At 39.5% G+C, this 21,187-nt stretch overlaps 1 protein-coding gene across 7 annotated transcripts in view; it reads left to right on the top strand.

The window, feature by feature from the left end:
* The window catches only part of CPEB3 (cytoplasmic polyadenylation element binding protein 3), a 188,558-nt gene that overhangs the window by 19,036 nt on the left and 148,335 nt on the right, over positions 1–21,187 (top strand). For 5 of the 7 annotated variants that reach the window (XM_042960999.1, XM_042961003.1, XM_042961002.1 and 2 more), the window contains one exon: positions 14,652–15,658. In XM_042960999.1, coding sequence (XP_042816933.1) covers positions 14,663–15,658 — 996 coding nt within the window. In that variant the 5' untranslated portion in view covers positions 14,652–14,662. Of the gene's footprint in view, positions 1–14,312; positions 14,427–14,651; positions 15,659–21,187 lie in introns of all 7 variants that reach the window. The other 2 variants (XM_042961001.1, XM_042961000.1) reach the window with 1 other exon arrangement.

Raw genomic sequence — 21,187 nt, 5'->3', positions numbered from 1 at the left:
CTGCTGTCTCTCCACTGCACAGGGCCGTTAACATCAAGTGAGATAATAAAGGTGAGGAAGCTTGGTAAAGTGTAATCCCGTCTGTCAATGTAAGGCGAATCCTACTTGGTTTCAAATATTAGGACCCAAGGGTTACCTGGGCAGATATACTGACCGTTGCCCTTCCCTTTGTTTCGATGATCCCTCTGATCACTAACTTGTACAGCACCTATAAATTACTGGCTTTTAAAGCAGAGATTATGGCAAAGAAAGGCTTTCTACATCATTTTCAGGCCTAGACCGGTCTTGCTCTTGAGATCCCTGAAGACTAAAATCAGGTTTTTTTGATGATTCATTCTCTTGAAGACATGCTGTTTTTAGAACACCCTAGAGTGGGACTGGGTCTTGCCCATGGGTGGAATTTGGAATCCTTTGGTTAGAGCTTATCTCTGGTTTTCAGGCAAAGGTCATTGTATAAAAGGCTTGTATCAATGGGAGAAAGAAAAGTTGCTGAGCCACAATTTGCCCTCTTTTCACAGCTTTGAAGCCCAAGCTGTGTTCTGGGCTCTGTGGATCAAATAGGACAAGAGGATCTGCTTTTATGAGTCACTAACAAAGAGACAGCTTTAGAGTCAGACAAACCTGAAATTAGGTACTAGATCTGACATTTACTAGTTTTACAACCTTGGGCAGGTAAATCACCTTTCTAAGTTTCCATTTGTCATCTGGAATTAGGGATAGTAACAGTATTTATCTAATGGGTTTTTTACGTGGATTAAATGAACTAATACGTGGAACGCACTTAGCATTTTGTCTAGCACACAGTATGTGTTCCATAAATGTTAGCTTTTATTACTGATCTCCCTGCAAAATACCAGACTTTGCCATGCCTTCCACCAAGAAGCCTAGGGTTCAAGTTGGGGATTAATATAATTATACCAGAAAAGATAAATAGAAATACAAAGCAACAAATGTGTGATACGGATAGGAACTGATGTTAGGAACTGGTGTTTGAAGGAGGCTGTGAAAAAAGGTGAGATTAAGATAAGTAGAAAGGATGAGGAGGGCATTCCATATGGGATCGGTAACAACAGTAAGCTTCAGGACCCAGAGTAGACCAACTTGCCTGGAGAAGTGGGGATAATGCTATCTGGGAACATAGGTTGGGATTAGAAGAAGAGAATCCTAAATATAGGGTAAGTGTTTGACTCTTGTTCTATAGATAATGATGAGTGACATGACGAACCTTGTGCATGAAAATGTCTAGCACGTGTTTGGAAAGCTCTTGGGAAAGTGCTCAGAGCCAAAGCTAAAACTTTGGGGATAGAAGTTGAAACTGGAAGCCAGCTCTTTGAGAGGTGCCTGTTGATTACAATTTAATGAGGGTGGCTTTTGAACAGCATTTAAAGTGAAATGGTGAACCTGTCAGATTTGAAGACAACTTAAAACATTAATGGGGGTAGGGTTTGCTTCTCTGAAGTCTTCTGAAAGTACATGTGGCCTGTCAGAATAATTTTTTAAAATGGAAATTTGAAATATAAAATATAGTTATTATAGGGAGAGAAAAATGACCTGTATAAAACTTAACCATATTTCCTGAAATATTTTCAGAGGGTTCTTATGACTGAGTAACCATGACAAGAGTAGGAAAATGAATAAGCTCTAGTTGACTAGAGGGAGGGGTGCTGTATCATATCAGTTTATAAAGGGAGATGACATTGTAGTGAGGGGACTCAATTTGCAGTTCAGTAAAATCTAAAAATAGCGTGGGATACTTTTTTTTCCTTTTAATATAGTTGACACACAATGCTACATTAGTTTCAGGTGTACAACATAGTGATTGGACAAGTTTATACATGGTGCTGTGCTCACCATAAGTGTAGCCACCATCTGTCACCATACAGGCTACTACAGTACTATTAACCATGTTCTTTATGCTGTGCCTTTTATTCTTTATTCCTGTGACTTTTATTTTATGCCTTTATTCATTCCATAACTGGAAGCTTGTACCTCCTACTCCTCTTCACCCATTTTGTGGGGCACATCTCTTAAGAGTACAAATTTAGTTATTCCATAAGTTCACAAATTTTTTCTTTAAGATTTTATTTTTAAGTAATCTCTACACCCAACACAGGGCTTGAGCTTACAACCCCAAGATCAAGAGTCACATGCTTTACTGACTGAGACAGTCAGGTGCCCCAAGTTCACAAATTTTTGATGCATAAAACTTTTTATATAAAAATACGTAGGCCACTGTGCATTATTTAGACCTAAGATGAATACAGATACATAATATATATATGAATATTAAAAATTTTTTAATGTTTATTCATTTTTGAGAGAGTGACAGAGCGCAACTGGGGAAGGGGCAGAGAGGGGGAGACACAGAATCTGAAGCAGGCTCCAGGCTCCGAGCTGTCAGCACAGAGCCCAACGCAGGGTTCGAACCCACGAACCATGAAATCACGATCTGAGCCAAAGTCAGATGCTCAACCAACTGAGCCACCCAGGCACCCCTTTAAATTGAGGTATAACTGACATAGAACATTATATTAGTTTCAGGTGTACAAAATAATCAGTATTTGTACATGTTGCAAAATGATCACGATAATAAGTTAACATCCATTACCACACATCATTATAATTTTTTTTCTTACGATGAAAACTTAAAAAGATTTTTTTAATGTTTATTTATTATTGAGAGAGCATGAGCATGGGAGGGACAGAGAGAAGAGGAGACAGAATATAAAGCAGGCTCCAGGCTCTGAGCTGTCAGCACAGAGCCTGATGTGGGGCTTGAACTCACAAACTGCAAGATCATGACCTGAGCCAAAGTTGGACGCTCAACCGACTGACCCACTCAGGTGCCCCATCTTATGATGAAAACTTTTAAGGTCTACTCTCTTAGCAACTTTCAAATATGCAATGTAGTATTATTAACTATAGTCAGCATGTTGTACATTACATCCTTAGGACTCATTTTACAACTGGAAATTTGTACTTTTTTGTCCACCTTCATGAATATTCAGTTTTAAAATAAAATTAATTACAATTGAAGTCTAGAAACGTAGGAAATATAGATGAAGGCTGTTGATGTTTCTTTTTCTTTAATGGAATACATGTGCATACACATTGGCATGACATTTGAAATGGAATCTCCATATAATAATCATAGGCTCTAAGTATACAGACTTATATGTAATATTTCCTTATCACATGAAGGTATGATGACGAATGACAAAATACTGAATATACTGGGATGCTGAAAGAGACTTAATTTTATTTGGCATATCAAAAGAATAGAAACTTCCACATTAGGTTATTATCAGAACAGTAACTATATTCTTTGTTATATACACTAATCATGCACTGTTTTCATATTAGAACTTAATTTCTGTAGGAACCATAAACTTCAACCTTTTGAAAATAATTTGTTAATACGTATCAAAAGCCTTAATGTTCTGCCTTTCAAACAAGTAATTTTTTCTTTAGAAATATGGCTTAATGTAACAATTTGAAACATAGTGAAAATTTGTAAGCAAACTAAATGTCCTGTAATAGGAGAAAGAATAAATTAATTCCACCAAGTTTTAGTATGGAGTATCTTCATTAAATGTTATAATGTCATCAAACCTAGTGTTTTTGAAATACTTTTAATGGAAAGAGAATTTCTCTTCACCTAATGTTAAATAAGTGCTTTCAGCCTCTGTAAATTGAGCTAAAAGAACTTTGTTCTTTGATTTGGTCAACAAACTTTTATCTAATAAACTTTTATTTTATCTCTAAGTTTTAGGCCCAGTGCCTGGCTTACAAAGATGAATAGAGTCCTGATCTTGAATCTTTTCTAGGAAGGATAGATGTACAAATAAATAATTATACTAAAGCATGAAGAATATTTTAATAGAGGTATGTTTGTATTATGGAGGGATATAAAGGAGGGAATGGGCAATTCTCACATGGCAAGGGAAAGCCTCAAAGAGGTTTGAACTGGGTTCTTTTGGGTGAGTAAGAGTTGGTTATCAAGAGGTAGAAAGGTATTTCAGGCAGAAGGAATATGTGCAGAGGCATTATGGTAGAAGAGCTTGGTCCGTGCAGGGACCTGTAGTAGTTAGGTATGGCTGGGAAGAAGAGTAGAAGAGTTAAGTTTGTATTTTATCCTCTTGGCAGGGGGAAAGTAAAGAATTTTAGGAAGGGGCATACCATAATAAAATTGTATTTGAGTGATTACTTGGGCTTTAGTGTGGAGGCCACATTTGAAAGGGTACTAGATGAGAGACATTAGGGTAATACTGCCATAGTTCAGATGTAGTGTTAAACTGGCTGTGAATGAAGAGGAGGGGATGTCAGGCAGAAATTTAGGAGGCCTAAGTAATAGGTTTTAGTGACCAATTGGACTTGTCCCTCAGTGAGTGAGAAGAGAAAAGACAAAACCATGTCCAAATTACTACCTTCAGTGACTAGATGGTTGGTGGTCCCATTAAGTAGGAGAAAGATAAGTAAACCAGGAATAGAGGCAAAGGCACGTGTGAGAAGAGGTGCTGCAGGATCCTGAGATAGAGAAGTTGTTAAATAGTTGTTTGGAGCTTAGCAAAAAGATTTGATCTGAAAACCTAGATAGCAGTGAACTCCTGTTTCCCAGTTCATGAATATAACATTGTCCAGGGAGAGTGTAGAATTAGGAGAACCCTGAGGGAAGATCTATCTAGTATCCAAGAGACAGAAGAAACTTAAGAACCGAAGAACCAGGAAAGCAGTGTCTTCAAAGAAAACAGAACAGCCTGGAGTTAGTTTGCTACTGCTGTGTAACAAATTACCTCAAGCTTAATGTCTTTTTAAAAAAAAAAAAATTTTTTTTAACGTTTATTTATTTTTGAGACAGAGAGAGACAGAGCATGAATGGGGGAGGGTCAGAGAGAGGGAGACACAGAATCTGAAACAGGCTCCAGGCTCTGAGCTGTCAGCACAGAGCCCGATGCGGGGCTCAAACTCATGGACCGCGAGATCATGATCTGAGCCGAAGTCAGCCGCTCAACTGACTGAGCCACCCAGGCGCCCCTCAAGCTTAATTCTTAACACAAGCTTATTTATGACTTACGGTTCTAGGGATCAGAAATCTGATGCAGCATGACTGGGTCCTCTGTTTAGGTTGTCAAATCTGCTTTCAAGCTCATTCTTGTTGGCAGAATTGCAGTTACAGGACTAAGGTTCCTGTTGTCCTTCTGGCCTGTAATCTTGAAAGGCCATCTTAGAATTCGGCTTATAAGTGTTTTATGAAGGATGAATGGCAAATAAAATAAGAATTGAGAAGTGTCAATTGGTCATTGGTAAGTTTAGTAAGATTAGTAGCACGAGCACTTTTTAGCAGGATGGTAGGGGCAGAAGTCACATGCAGTTCAGTTTGGGAATCAACTGGAAATGAAAGCATAGCTGGGATATAGGGGCTTCTTTCAAACACCCTGTCGTGAATGGGATGGAGAATGTTGGGAATAATAAACTAATGAACTAGGTCTCAAGGAAACTAGAAGGAATAAGCTCTAGACTACAGGTGGAGTGATTAATTGTGGACCTGTAGGGGAACTCAGCTTCCTCTGAAATAGAAGGAAAGGAAGTATGGAGGGGACTACAGATAAGTTTGTGAAGGGGGTAGGGGGAGGGTCTTGGTGCTAGGCAGCTGAGAAATTGAGGGCATTACTGTCTAATGGCCTCAGTTTTCTCTTACAAGATCAATAAAAAAAAGCAGGTGAAGTTCTGGAATTGCTACTTTGTAGCTAGGAGGCCTTTCATAAAATTGTTGATGAATGCATGAACCAAAAGCTAATGGAGAGGCAAGAAACATAAAGAACTCCAGGTGCTCTCCAGATTGCCCACCAAACCACATCTGGCTCACCAGGCTCCCTTTTTGCTCCCTTTTCTCTTGTTATGTTCTCAAACTTAGTCTGAGCTAGAATTGCTTAATAGATCCTCACTCAGAGGATGTGGATTTCCTGCTTATAAATTGCCTTGGGCTTTAACAATCTTAAAATCTTTCTAGGTTACCTAGAGGATATCTAATTTACCATAGTTGACCAAAATTACTTTTCCCTCCTTAGGTTGCGAGGTATTTGAAGTCAAGGGACTTTGGATTTTTTCATCTTTGCATGTAGCACCCGTAGGGACAGTCCTGGCATGTAGGGAGTCCCCCATTTATTTCTCTAGCTCCATGACCTAGACTTAAGGCTCCTTTTTTTATTTGGCCATATTGTGCTATTTTTTTCTCTTTAACTTAGAGAAGATAGTCAATCTTTACAAGTATATATGTAAATTTTAGAAATTTAATGGAAATATAACAAAAATACAGAAAAGTGCATATATTATAAATGTCCGGTTTTCTGAATTTTCAAAATAAATACACCTGTGTAACAACATCCAGTTCAAGAAAACAGTATATCACCAGCATCTCTGCAGTCCTTTTTATGTCTTCTACCAATCATTATTTCTCTACAGAGGTAACTACTATGGTGACTTCTAATCCATAAATTAGTTTTTAAAATTCTTTTTATTTATTTATTAAAAATTTTTTTTTAACGTTTATTTATTTTTGAGAGAGAGTGCCAGTGCAAGTTGGGAAGGGGCAGAGAGAGACTGAGACTCAGAATCTGAAGCAGGCTCCAGGCTCTGAGGTGTCAGCACAGAGCCTGATGTGATGTGGGGCTGGAACTCATATGAGTCATGAGATCATGACCTGAACCAAAGTCGGACACTCAACCAACTGAGCCACCCAGGTGCCCCCATAAATTAGGTTTTTTTTAGAACTTTATATAAATCAAATCATATGGTATGTACTTTGCCCTGTTAGGCTTCTTTCACTCAGCATTGTATGCATGCAGTTCATCTGTGTTCTATGGAATTAGAGTCTATTCATTATCTTTGCCTTATGATATTCCATTATATGAATCTATCACAAATTCACTTATCCATTTGATTGTGGATGGATATTTGTGTTGTCTCCAGGTATGGGTTATTTCTGATTGATGCTGCTTTGAACATGTCTTTTGGTGAACATATGTTTGCATTTCTGATGGCTATATATCCAGAGGCAGAATTGCTAGGTTTTAAGGTATGTGAATGTTTGCTTTAGTAGATCCTGCTAAATAGTTTTGCAATGTGGTTGTATAGCTATACTAAATTATACTTCTGCCAGCAGTGTTTGAGTTGCTCCCACATCTGTGCTAAGGTATGGCATTATCTGCCTTCTCCAATTTTAGCGTTTCCGGTTTTATTTTGTATTTCTTTGATGATTAGTGAGGTAATCATGTACTTTTTTCATATACTTTCTTTGAACATTTGAATGTCTTTTGTTGAAGTCGCTTGTCTTTTTCTTTGAGATGTTTACTATTAATTTGTAAGGGTCCTTTATATATTCTAAGTCTTTTGTTGAAAAATATACATATTGCATATATTTCTCTCCGTCCAAGAGTTTTCACTCTAATTCTGTCCTTGGTAAACAGATGTTCTTAATTTAATTTGTTTAGTTTATTAAATTTTTCCTTTATGGTTATTGGTTTTGTGACCTGTTAAAATTGTTGCCTACTCCAACCTCATGAAAATATTCTCCTATGTTCTTTTAAAGGCTTTATTGTTTACCTTTTACGTTTAGGCCTACAATCCATCTGGAAATGATTTTTGTGTATGGTGTGGCAAAGGTGAAAGTCTTTTTTTTTTTTTCCATATGGATATTCAGTTGACTCCAATATCCTTTATTGAAAAAAAACTTCCTTTCAATACTGCAGTGTTACTGTTTTCATAAATCTGGTGACCATACATATGTGGATCTGTTTCTGGACTTTTTATTTTATTCCGTGTGTCTTTTGCTTATCCTTGTGCCAATAACCGTAGCCTAATTACTATAGCTTTATAAGTCTTGATATCTAGTAGTGTAAGTCCTCTAGGTATATTATTTTTGCCATCTAGGTTGTTTTGGCATTCTTGGCCCTTTGCACATAAATGTAACTTTAATCCAACAAATATTTTTTAAAAATTTTAATGTTTTTATTTATTTTTGAGAGAGAGACCGAGCGTGAGTGGGGGAGGGGCAGACACACACACACACACACACACACACACACACACACACAATCCGAAGCAGGCTCCAGACTTTGAGCTGTCAGCGGGGCTGACAGAGCCTGATGTGGGGCTTGAATTCATGAACTGCAAGATCATGACTTGAGCCAAAGTTGGATGCTTAACGGAATGAACCACCCAGTCATCCCAATCTAACAAATATTTACTGAATATCTATTTACTATGTGCTAGGCACAGTGATAGATGTTGGGAATATAGCTGTCAATAGGATAAGCCTGGTTCTTTTGTTATAGTTGGGAAAGCCACTCACAGAGTGAGATGAAAAAATGGCCTAGAGGGGTGCCTGGCTGGCTCAGTTGGTTAAGCGTCCTACTTCGGCTCAGGTCATGATCTCGCAGTTCCTGAGTTTGAGCCCCGCATCGGGCTCTGTGCTGACAGCTCAGAGCCTGGAGCCTGCTTCAGATTCTGTGTCTCCCTCTCTCTCTGCCCCTCTCCTGCTCGCACTCTGTCTCTCTCAAAAATAAATAAAAAATTTAAAATATTAAAAAAAAACTGGCCTAGGGTAGGGGCGCCTGGGTGACTCCATTGGTTAAGCGTCCTACTTTGGCTCAGGTCATCATTACACGGTTCATGGGTTCGAGCCCTGGGTTGAGCTCAGTGCTGACAGCTCAGAGCCTGGAGCCTGTTTCATATTCTGTCTCTCTCTCTCTCTCTCTCTCTCTCTCTCTCTCTATCTGCCCCTCACCAACTGGCACTCTGTCTCTAAACATTAAAATAATTTAAAAAGAAAAGAAAATGGCCTAGACCCTGAGAAACTCAGTATTTAAAGTCAGTTAGCAAAGAAGATTGAGAGCTAGTGAGAGAGAGCACCCATATGCTAGAGGGCACATAACCCTACATGTGAGAAAACCAAAGATGGCATGAAGGAAGCAAAGGGAAGATATATCCAGCAATTATGGTCAGTTATGTCAGTGTTACTGCAAGATCAAGCAAGATAAAGACTGACAAAACATCCACTGGATTTAGCTCTGAGTACTATTGAGAACTTAATGAAGCAGTTTCTGTGGAGAGGTGAGGTGTGTGTCTTTATTAGACTGTAAACTTTTAGATGGGAACAAAGTTTCCTGTTCAATTAGAGCTGAATGAATGTTATTTCATGATGATAATCAAATGATCTGCATACTCCTCATGATGAAAAAGTAATTGCTGTTCTAAATGGAGAATAATTTAATGCTTACTCAAATCTTGGTTGTTTTAGATAAGCAAAAACTATATTTCATCCATCCATCCATCCATCCATCCGTTCATTTATTTATTCATCCATTCATTCTGCAAACGTCTTTGGAGAAACCACCAATTACCCAGGACTCACATGTACTACATTGAGTACAGATGTGAGTAGTGTAGGAATGGAAGAAAGCTTAGAAAGATGTATTTGATCCATGTATATCTCAATGAGTTAACTCTGCAATCTCTATTTTGACAGCCTTCCATGACCATTCAAAGCAACAGATGGTTAAGCACTGTGATCTGAAGACAAAATTTTAGACAGTGCTTTCTTTCTGGTTAAATAAAACATAGGATTTCAGTAGGGAAGCTCTTTTTTCTTGTTGGGGCTCCTTCTATAATTTATTATTTGTTTGGTATTTATTTACACCTTGGCATTTTTGTTTGAGTCATTTTCTTTTTAGATTTGAATGCTTATTTTAGGAAAGGAAGAGCAGGAATTACTTCATTTTCAAATACAATACAATTACATTAAGTGTGGGCAGTGCTAATTACTGATTGCCATTTATCGAGGGTCAGGGGCCAAAGTTTATTTTTCTTTATTGTGTGAATTATTATTAGACCTTCACTTGTGGTCAGGTGGATTAATAAATGCCCATGTAAACCACTTTCAAGCACACCTGAATAACTTAAGAATTTCTACCAATAGGGGCACCTGAGTGGCTCAGTTGGTTAAGCATCCAACTTCGGCTCAGGTCATAATCTCATGGTTTGTGGGTTTGAGTCCACCATCGGGCTCTGCTCTGGCAGTGTGGAGCCTGCTTGGAATTCTCTTTCTCTCTCTCTCTCTCTCTCTCTCTCTCTCTCTCTCCCTCTCCCTCTCCCTCTCCCTCTCCCTCTCCCTCTCTCCCCCTCCCCCACTTGCACTCTCTCTAAATAAATAAACTTGAAAAAAATAATTACTACCTATAAAATCTTGACATTAATAATTTTAAAGTCTATTTTTTTTTAAATAAGTCTTCGTAACGATTTTATGAGGGAACTTTCTTTTACTTAATTGAAGTACTTGAAAACATAGAAGTTTGGTATGGGAAGGGAAGTCTTCAGGAATAAGATTAACCTTGAGTGATCCTGACAGACTCTGTAATGCAAATGATAAATACAGCATGTTGGCAGAAGTAAGGCTTTCTTTAGGAGAGTAGAGGAATAGAAAAAATGGGGAATATAAAATAAGTTCACGGTAGGAATAAGAAGGCCATTTAGTTCTTTTAAAAAGAGCTTTTCACAGGTTGATTCACAGTAATTTTTTTCCTCTTAAATTGTTTTGTTTATTTCCTTAGAAATAACTAGAAACAAAGACCACTAATGCTACAAATTAGTAGTCTCTGGTAATACTATAATTCTAATTGGTGAAGAAAGGAAATAGAGAATTAAGACAGTTTGAAATGATGCTTAATATTTTTAGTTCCAAGTTCAATCAGTATAGTCATCAACTGACATTTACTCTGAACCCCTTGGGTGAATGGCATTGAACCAAATCCCAAAGAAATAATATCTTCTGCCTACGTGAGCAAACTGGTAGTTGAACTATTGCTCTCAGAAGCTATGGATAATAAAAGTTGATGTTAATATGCTGTGAGATTCCAGCCTTGGAGTCATAAGGCTAAGATAGAAAAAGTATACCCCCCCCCCCAAAAAAAATCTTGATTTGAAAAATAGAAACTGTATTTACTTTTTGTTTTGAATAAAGAAGTCACTGCCCTATGCAATGAAACACTAAATTTCAAATTATTTTTTAAAATTTCACCAAATATTGTCTTAGCTTAAAAGAGTTGAATTTTATTTGATTGATCATTGTATGAATAATGCAAAGTAAACTTTCATTTTGACAAGTAAAATAATGAGGTGAGTTGATTCAGAGCATGTCAAGTAGAATTGTAAGTGATTTATGCCTTCATCGAAAACTCAAATACAAAGAAATCTTGGTGGATGTCAAAAATTTGTGACTGAAACCTATTTTTACCTGATCTCCATGGTTAATATCATATTTATAAAGGTATTTTTCATTCTGTAATATTAAAATGTTTCTTTTTAAGGATGGTCAGATTTTAAGCATTTATCTTTTCCTAGTAGTTTCCCCTCCCCTTGCCCTCTCCATCCCAATCTCTTTTCTTCGGATAGGGTTCCTATTGCTGGCTACCCAGTCATCACCATGCTAATACCATTTAAGGTAGCTCTGATGGGTTCATTTATTTTGAGTCCTTCAATTCAGTTTCTCTTTTAACCTGGCTTCCTAAATCAAGTTGACAAACCAATTTATTTTTCTCCCTTTTCATTTCAACAATTTGTGATTCAGATTGGTAGGAAAATATAACGTAATCCGAGCACAACCTCTTCCCCTTGGAATCAGTATTTTCGAGGCTTCCTCCTTTCCTTGGCGGAACGTGCTTAAATCAGGCAGAGTACCTAGTGAAGGACTTCAGCCCCCACAGTTCCTTGTGCGCGCATGCCCTCTCCTCTTACAGTTGTCAAAGTGCTTTTGCCAGAGCGGTCACATAATCAACCTGAAAGAAGAAAATAAATACTGTACACTTTTTAATTTTATCGATCCTTAAAAACTGGACACTCAAAGGTAACTGCTGCTAAGAATTTGTTACTTGAGATTGGGTGATTGCATGTGAAGGAAGATCTATTGTGTGTGTGGTGGGGGGAGGGGAAGGAGGTATCTATTTCTCGGACTTTGCTGTAAATAAGAAAAAAGAAAAAAAGAAACACACCCAAACAAACTATACGAGCAGTTGCCGAGAGACACTGTATGTTAACTTTGTAAATGTTATCTTAATCTATTGCTTTCCTTTTGTTTAAAAGCGTCTTATTTATTAAAGATGGGTCTTGACCTTGACAGAATGAATTTATGCAGAAAGTGAAATTTATATCTTTAAGGAGTGTTGTGATGAGAAATGGGTGTTCCTGGTATGTGGTATGATAAAAAAAATTTTAATTCAATAAATATATTAATTGTATATTATAAAATATTCTGAGTCCAGCTTACTTTTTTAGCTTTTTTGCTATATAGTACAGCATTAATTTTTCTATCAAGAGCATGTAGTTTAAACTGAAGGCATTACAGAAAGCATCAATACAAGCATCGGAAAAGCTGAATATTAAAATTATAATCAAATGCATATTTCAGCCATGATGATATGGCTATTGTAAAGACGATTCTAGCCCACTGGAAGCAACTCAGACCCCAGATTATAATGGTTTACTGCAGCACTGCTTAAACCAAGTCTGAAAATGTCTTTCTATGTCCATTTTCTTTGGCAGCGGTAGAACTTTGTGCTGTTGTGAATCCAAGCTTTGCTTGCCTCTTTGTGTGGTATTTTACAATACAGATCAAAGCCATTGTTTTAGACCAAGGGACCTGAGAAACATAAAATCAATCTTATGTAGGTTTTATTGGTAGTAGCTGACAATTTGTGAGGTATATTGGGCTGGGTTTTTATGGGGGGGGTTGAAGGGGAGGAAAGAGTAGAGAGTAAGGTGGCTATGAAGCATTTCGTTCAGCCCACTATTTTTTGACTGTGTATGAAACTTTAAAATGAATGAGTAACCATTTTAAAGATAGTTTTTTAATAAAATAGAACTTTTAATTCCATTTCTTGATCTGAATATTTTGCTTAATGGCTAACAGAGGTGGCATCTCCATTTTCCAATACATTTATTTTATAACATTTATCATGAGGATGTCCAAAGGCAGAGCTTCTGTGTATATCTGAATGTCCTTTCACAAGTGTTCTGAGAAAGATGCTTCCCAAGTATCTGAGTTAATTAAGTAACTGCATTATATATATATTAATAACTTTGTTGCAATTATACTGAATCATCATCTAAAAATAATTGTATGTTTGGTCATTTGCTTCTTTAACATCTCAAAATATTTGTTTTCAGAGTCTCAGCACTTAATATTCATATATTTAAAACACTTAATATGTTCTAAAGGACAGACTAACTCAGTGATAACTATGTGTATGGAAATCTCCTGATTTTGAGTGATTACTATTTTCATCCTTGAATGGGAAAACAGGCTGTATGGCAGAGGTGAATATAGCCCTTCTATGAGAGATGGAAAATACCATACACTCCTTATATGGCTAAATGAAGCAGTGATGGCAATGCACTATAATTACAACGTATGAGAATTTGGGACTTTGTACTATGCTATTTTTAACGCTTTTGCTAACATAATTCAGGGTCTTCAAACCATAATCTTTCATTGCTAATACCAGTGATAAGAGAATGGATTCTAAATTTGCCAAAGTCTTGTGACCAAGGCAGCATCAGGAGGATTCAAAAATGAAAATCTGGCAACCTCATAAGTATCTTGACTTTCTACTTAAATCTCAGGGGGATTTTTTTTTTTAAAGCTCCGCCCCTACCCCATCTCACTGTCAGTCTGTCTCTCTCTATCTCTCTCTCTCTGACCTCAAACCCAACCAGAACATTTCTCCACTCTGCACAGAAATTCTCAGGCTCCTGTTGAGACCTGAACCACTGAGAAGCCAAGAAATTTCTTGTGTGACAGAATTGGAGACAAGAAGATTGGAGAATAAGCAGAAAAACTCCAATCCTTGGAGTAACACGAAGCAAACACGAACGTTTCAGATTTTTTTTTTTTTTTTACCTCTTTTAAAACGGTGGTTTTTTATGTCTCCTAACAAAATGGAGTAGCTGCAGCTACTGGGAGGCCAGAGAATGATTGTGCAGCTGAATCCTCCTCCTAACAAATGCCAAGGATTTCCTCCCTCGCGGTTCGCTGCTGCTAAATCAAACAATTATCAACGCAAGAAGGCAGTTTGCTAATCAAGAGGGATAAGACGGCTGTTTCTTTAAAGTGCGGAGCAGGGAAGGGGGAAGAAAGGGTCGTGTGCGGTGTCTTTTTAACCTTGCTGAAGGACGCAGCAGTATTTATTGACGTATGCAAATAACTGGGGGAGGGTGGTGCTTGGGAAAAAACAGGAACCAGAATCAGTTTCTCATTGCAGGGTGAACGCTCTGAGTTCCGGTGAAGGGAAAAGAGACGTGGCGAAATTGCTGTCTTTCTGTCTTATAAGCACATCTCTCACTAATACAGAAAAGGAACCAAGACATCAGAAAGGGTGAAGACGCTCTCACAGTATTTTTAGAGACCTTGCACGAGCCCCCCCCTCCCGCCCCCATTCCCAGCCCGACCTGTTCTTCTAAATGGGAGATTATGGATTTGCATTGCAATTGGCTAGTAGCGGTGGCACTGGATTTTCGCAAGTACAACACCCGCCCGCTTTAGCGAGGGGCATTAACGATCACATTAACAATAACGCGTCTCTCTTTTTTTCCCGTTTCAGCTGCGCAAACCATGCAGGATGATTTACTGATGGACAAAAGCAAAACCCAGCCCCAGCCCCAGCAGCAGCGGCAGCAGCAGCAGCCCCAGCCCGAACCCAGCGCAGCCGAAGCCCCGTCCACGCCCCTCTCCTCAGAGACCCCCAAGCCGGAGGACAGTAGCGCAGTGCCGGCCCTCAGTCCCGCCGCGGCCCCGCCGGCCCCCAACGGTCCTGACAAGATGCAGATGGAATCGCCGCTCCTGCCGGGCTTGAGTTTCCACCAGCCCCCTCAGCAGCCGCCGCCGCCGCAGGAGCCCGCGGCGCCGGGCGCGTCGCTGTCGCCGTCCTTCGGCAGCACCTGGTCCACGGGCACCACGAACGCGGTGGAGGACAGCTTCTTCCAGGGGATCACCCCAGTCAACGGGACCATGCTCTTCCAGAACTTCCCGCACCACGTCAACCCAGTCTTCGGAGGCACTTTCTCTCCGCAGATCGGCCTGGCGCAGACCCAGCACCACCAGCAGCCGCCGCCGCCGGCGCCGCAGCCCGCGCAACCCGCGCAGCCCCCGCAGGCACAACCCCCGCAGCAGCGCCGCTCGCCCGCCAGCCCCAGCCAGGCGCCCTACACGCAGAGAAGTGCTGCCGCGGCGTACGGCCACCAGCCCATCATGACCAGCAAGCCGTCCTCGTCCTCGGCTGCAGTAGCCGCCGCAGCCGCAGCCGCCGCTTCGTCCGCCTCGTCCAGCTGGAACACGCACCAGAGTGTGAACGCCGCCTGGAGCGCGCCATCCAACCCGTGGGGCGGCCTGCCGGCTGGCCGGGACCCTCGCCGGGCGGTCGGCGTGGGCGTGGGCGTGGGTGTCGGGGTGCCCTCACCGCTCAACCCCATCTCGCCGCTCAAAAAGCCCTTCTCCAGCAATGTGATCGCGCCGCCCAAGTTCCCCCGCGCGGCCCCGCTCACCTCCAAGTCCTGGATGGAGGATAACGCTTTCCGGACGGATAATGGTAACAATCTGTTGCCATTTCAGGTAATGCTCCATTGCACCTGCACACACCTTCTACCTCGCTTCTTTGCCCCTTCTTCCCTGCCATTTAATCGTCCACTGATTTTTGTTCTTTAAAAAAAGGCATCGATGTCCAGCTCCCTTCTCCCCTTCCAAAGCCTCCATTTCACCGGGGCTGCTCTAGTTCCGGGGACAAGGGTGGGGGAACATTGTGACTGCTTGAGGAATCCTATTTAAGCGCCCTGATAAGATAGAAAAGGGCCTTTTTCTTTTGGTTTATTTTTTCCTTCACCGTGCGTGTGCCTCTTATTTTGACCTTATTTTACAAGTAAAGGTGCAAGGTGCTGGCATGGTCCCAGGATGAGTAGACTGAGATTCCTGTCATTTTAAGTAGCTACACATTTCAGGTTATGCAACCTGGGTTCAGAGTGCCGCCTGAAAGCCATCCACTCCTAAACTACCCTGGGCCTACTCTTAAAGAGGTTAACAGCCCTTGAGTGGTGCTATTTCAGACAGTTGCATATGCTCAATTAAACTAATGTGAACACATGTGTTTATGTCTCGCTAAGGTGCTGGCATCATTAATAGCAATCAGCATATTGCCCCTGCCGGGAAAATTATGAGTGTGAGATTCCAATAAACTCGCGAACTCCTCTAGGGACCCAGTTGGGAGAATGGAAATTCTAGGGGTAACTCTTCCGATGTTACCTAGAAGAAAGACTTAGACATTGTTTTTCTAGAGCAAAGAGACAATAGGACGCGACCTTCAGAGCCATATTGCAATGGAGTCTATTTGCTAGCTAGCACTGAAATATTTAAAGCTGCAGTGTCCTTCAGTTGGGTTATTTAAGAAGACAATGCAGATCAATTACACCATTTGAAACTGGGCAGAGTGAAAGTCTTGCAACTTTAATGAAAAATGAGCCTTGTGTCTTGGTGTTAAATACCAGTGAAAAACCCAGGAAATGCCCCAGACAAAAAGGTTGAATGGAGTGTCCTTATTCTGTTCTTGTTTTCTAATCCAGCCCACGACCACATCAGTTAGTTGGCAGTGTCCTGAACATCTTGAGTTGGAAAAGGGGTGGTGAGGGTGAGTGTTCACTGGGAGCTTTTGTTCTCAGGCAAACATTTATCCTTCATTTACAAATTGATTTGGCTATAAGCTTCTAGGCTCAGTTAAAGAAAAGAAGAAAGGAAGGAGAGAGGAGGGGTTTGGACAAGACCCAATTTGGGTGGTCAAGGAAATGAAACAAATGCTTTGAGCATTGCTGAAAAATGGCAGAACCGACATTTGACAGAGGTAGAAAGCATCAGGTGCAATTGGAGCCTTCATTTTGTTCTTTACGTTTCAGATGTGATGTTTGGGGTGGCTCCCATCCATGAAGGAGGAGATAGGGTTATTGAGAAGCACATGATTCTCTAGGCCAGAGCAAGGATTTTTAACCTTGACAGTTCAAGGGGATTCATGAAAGTTGTGTGTATGAGAGTTTTTCATGAGAAAGGATCTTGACAAATTTTCACCGAGGTCCTTTAGGCATGGAGGATTTTGATATTAAGGTGTATTTCTTTCCATTGTTCTAAAGTTTGTTTTAATAAAATGAAGAGACACTGCGAGATGGGATTAGTTTGGTAAAGAAAAGGAGGAATCTGCTTTCTGGAATTTCTCTATGTGCTTATTTTTGCGGTGAGGGGATAGAACAGGGAGGCCGCATTTGGTAGGAGAGCCCTTTTTCTAACAGTTCCTCTGTCACTCCCTATCCAAGTCCAGTCTTAGAAGTTAACCTGAAATATGATAGGAACGTTTAGGGGTGAGAGCTGATGGTGTAGACATCATTTATCTTTTTCTAAGAGTTGAATATGAATACAACTAGCTTTTGATAATTGTCTCTGGAAATGAGGACTGGGGAGAGATTAAATCCATAAAATTTCCCTCAAACTCATGACACTACTCATGACAAGTAGTGTATGGATTGCCAGTCATTTACAGGCTATGCTAATGAGAGCCAGACAGACTGGTTTGACTTTGGTTTGTCTTTTCATCCGTAGTGGTGCTGTTGAGTAGGCAACGACGGCCAAAAGATTTGACTTTATGTCTCACTTCTTTGTCTTACTTAAAATGGAGCTTCAGTATTTTGAAGCAATAGTAGAACCAAATTAGGAGTAACCTGGTTGTTCTTTGGTTTTGGGTTGGAATATTACAAGACTTGAGTTAAGTATATCACATATGTTTAAAAAAACTAAAAACACCTTGAGTTTTGTGTTTAGAATTTTATATGTCTGTGCATTTATTTAAATCATTTTTCTGTGAAAGGGAGAAAATATCTTTAAAAAAAATTTTTTTTTCAGTGTTTATTTTTGAGAGACAGAGAGTGAGTAGGGAAGGGGCAGAGAGAGAGGGAGACACATAATTTAAAGCAGGCTCCGGGCTCTGAGCTGTCAGCACAGAACCTGATGGGGCTCGAACCCATGAACCGTGAGATCATGACCTGGGCCGAAGTCGAATGCCCAGCCGACTGAGCCACCCACGCGCCCCAAGGGAGAAAATATCTTAAGTAGTCCTAGAGACTTTATTTTACAGACTCTCAGCTAAAAGGGGCTTGCAACAGTGATCTATTGTAATGTATCTTAATATGTATTTTTGAAATCCATATCCCCTCAGTGCTGCTTCACCCTCTTTTGCCAACCAACACAATAGATTTTTTTTTTTTTCCCCGGAGCTTTCTTCTGTGGTTTATATTATAAAAGCAATAACTGTATTTGAATGTGGTTTTCCAAACTAGATGTTCCTTACCCCCTTCCCTCAATTCTGACAAAGTCGATTGGTTTCCCTGAGTTGGGGTGGCTTCTTCCTTTGGGTTTACTTGTATCTAAAAGCCATTTCATTTCTGTAAATAAGGAAACTGAGGTCCTGAGCGGTATCGTGACATAGCTCTAGTCTAAAGGTTTGGCTAATTTTGTTGATGTGTGTCCTTAACTTCCCTGTAGCATTAGTGCTGTCAGGTAGAATTAATTTTAAGTCAGGTTCGCTTTGGGCTCCATTTAAAGGGACTTAGTTATGGAACTATCTAGTGAGGCTCTCTGTCTGGCTGATGCCTCTTGGCATCATGTACTTTCCGCTAACTGGCTCAGGAACAGTGAGGCACTCCACTGGGGGAATTCTAAATATGCATCATTCTGTATTTGTATGAGACAGAGAAGCTTGGGACTGTAAAAGGACTAAAGCAGAGATATTTTCTATGTGTAGTGAATGTGGATTTTTGTCCAGAGAAGTTTAGAAGGGACTTTTAAGAATACCTATTCTACCATTCTGTTTATTTTCCAGAGGAGGAAATTGAAATCCCAATATGTGAAATTCCTTGCCCAAGTTTGGGTGGGTAGTTTGTATCAGAAGTAGGCTTTGGAGGCAGATTGCCTAGGTTTCAAAATCTTAACCCTGCCAGTCACTTGCCTTGTAATCTTGAGCAAATTATGCAGACATTTTGACCCTCAATACCTTTATCTATAAAATGGGAATAATAATTCCTTGCTTCATATGAGTTCAAAAGAGCAACTGCATTAGCACAGTGCTTGGCTCATAGTAAAGTATCACATAAATGTTGGGCTACAGTTACTGTTATTGTAACGGTGACCAGGAGTTCTGCATGATCTTTTCATAGTATGGATTACTGATTTCTCATACAGAGCAATCTGAATAACTGTAAACTTCTATTCAACATCATTTGATCTTTTTTTCTGTCTGAAGGTACCCTCTGGTTACTGTAACAATATGGTGACCCACCATTTACTTACAGGCCAGGCCCTGTGCTAAACAGTTTAGGTATAGTTTCTCATTAGAACTCCTTTGAGGTTCAGGACTGTTATAATCCTCATTATACTTGACAGAGAAATTGAAAGTTAGTACATTTACTTCATTTGCTCACAGTCACACAGCCAGTAACTCTCAGAGGTGGGATTTGAACCCAGGCAGTGTGCCTCCAGAGCCAGTCTCCACTCTTAATATCTTGGGTATGATAGCTCCAGGACATCAGTTAACAGTGCAGTGTAGAGGCAGGAGACTGGGCTGAATCTGTACTTGACCTTATGATATACCCTAGAAATAGTGCTTTTAAAAAATTTGTATTGATGGAAATGGAGGAAGAAAAATATGGTGTCATATATTTACTACCACTTTTTTGCAACAGTAGTCAGTATTTCCCTCTATTATTTATTTACTTAATTTATGTATTTTTGAATATTGTATTTTTTGGGGGAAAATTTCAAATCATATTTTGTTTTCTTTCTGCATCTCTGTTTTTATTCCTCTCCTCTTCCCTCCAAATTGAAAGACTTTTTATTTTTTGATGTAAGTCTAACTAAATATAGTGTTAATTTTGCTAGTGGGTTATCTATAACAGAGGAAAAATTCCTTATGTGAATTAATGGGAATATAGATTATTTTTAAAAATAAGTATGCTTATTTATAATTTTTAGGAAACATTAATATTTTTCAAGTCAATGCTCCTTTTTATTTCACAAGCCATCTTTTTAGGAAGTAATATAAATTGTCTAGTTTATGCTTGCTTTTGACTAAGGTTAGTATGACCTAGATTTAAAACTGGAGACTCTTCGGTTGATGGTTTCTTAAATACTGCTTTAATGCAAAACCACTTAAGGTCCACCCAACCCCACAAACTGTTTCAGAGCCTATTATGGCATGGTTACTGTGAATGCCAACAAAGCTACATTATCTATATTCTATTTAAAAGACAGGTTGGTTAGGAAATATTAGAAGGTTTTCTATGCTACTGAAAACATTAATCTGATAATATAAACAGTATACTTCAAAATTGCTTTTCAGTGTTGAAAAGTAGTTAGCTTTAAACTTTTTATGACCTTGCAGTGAGTTGATACAAAAGTATGCCTTCAGAAATGTAATGTTTTTAGATACTCTATAAGATACAATTTTCTGCTTAAATAGCTTTCTCCATTGGTTGGCCTATTTTGCTTTTTTCAAGGGCTATATAAGGTGTAATCCTTGTCCATTTGGAACTTGTCATTGCTCAGGTGGGTTTTGTAGTGTTTAGATCTGCAAGTGTCAGAAGATTATGGCTTTGTTTTTTACAATATGAAAAGTTTGATTAAGTCTTGTGGATTTTATTGAGGAGAGAAATGGAGAGGAGCACAGAGTAGTGGACAACCCATGAAGCTTGGAATGAGAAAGACACTGGTTGAAGCCACAGCTCTGTCATTGGTGATTGGGTCACATCATTTAGCCAATGATTCTTTTTACCAGTCAGCAACAATGGAGAGAGAGCACCCATCTTCTGGGTTTGCTTTCAGAGAATGTGTACAAAGTTTTCAGAAAATTAGGTACTGGTATGGCTCTTAGATGTCTGCCTAACTACCTCTAATTATAGTCAGTTAGAGTTTAATAGAGGAAATATTGTTGATAATCAGTAGTCCAGAGTTAAACAGTAGTTGATGGCATCTGGAAATGGAGAAGGGCTGGAAAAATGTGTCTGGCAGGGATGGAAGAGCAGTGAAAGGCTCTTTGTATATTATGGTGACTGCCTG

This window comes from Panthera tigris, chromosome D2 (genome assembly GCF_018350195.1).
Source record: "Panthera tigris isolate Pti1 chromosome D2, P.tigris_Pti1_mat1.1, whole genome shotgun sequence".
Classification (NCBI taxonomy): Eukaryota; Metazoa; Chordata; class Mammalia; order Carnivora; family Felidae; genus Panthera; species Panthera tigris.
Note: the sequence above shows the minus strand (reverse complement) of the source record. Positions and strands in the feature narration are given on the sequence as shown.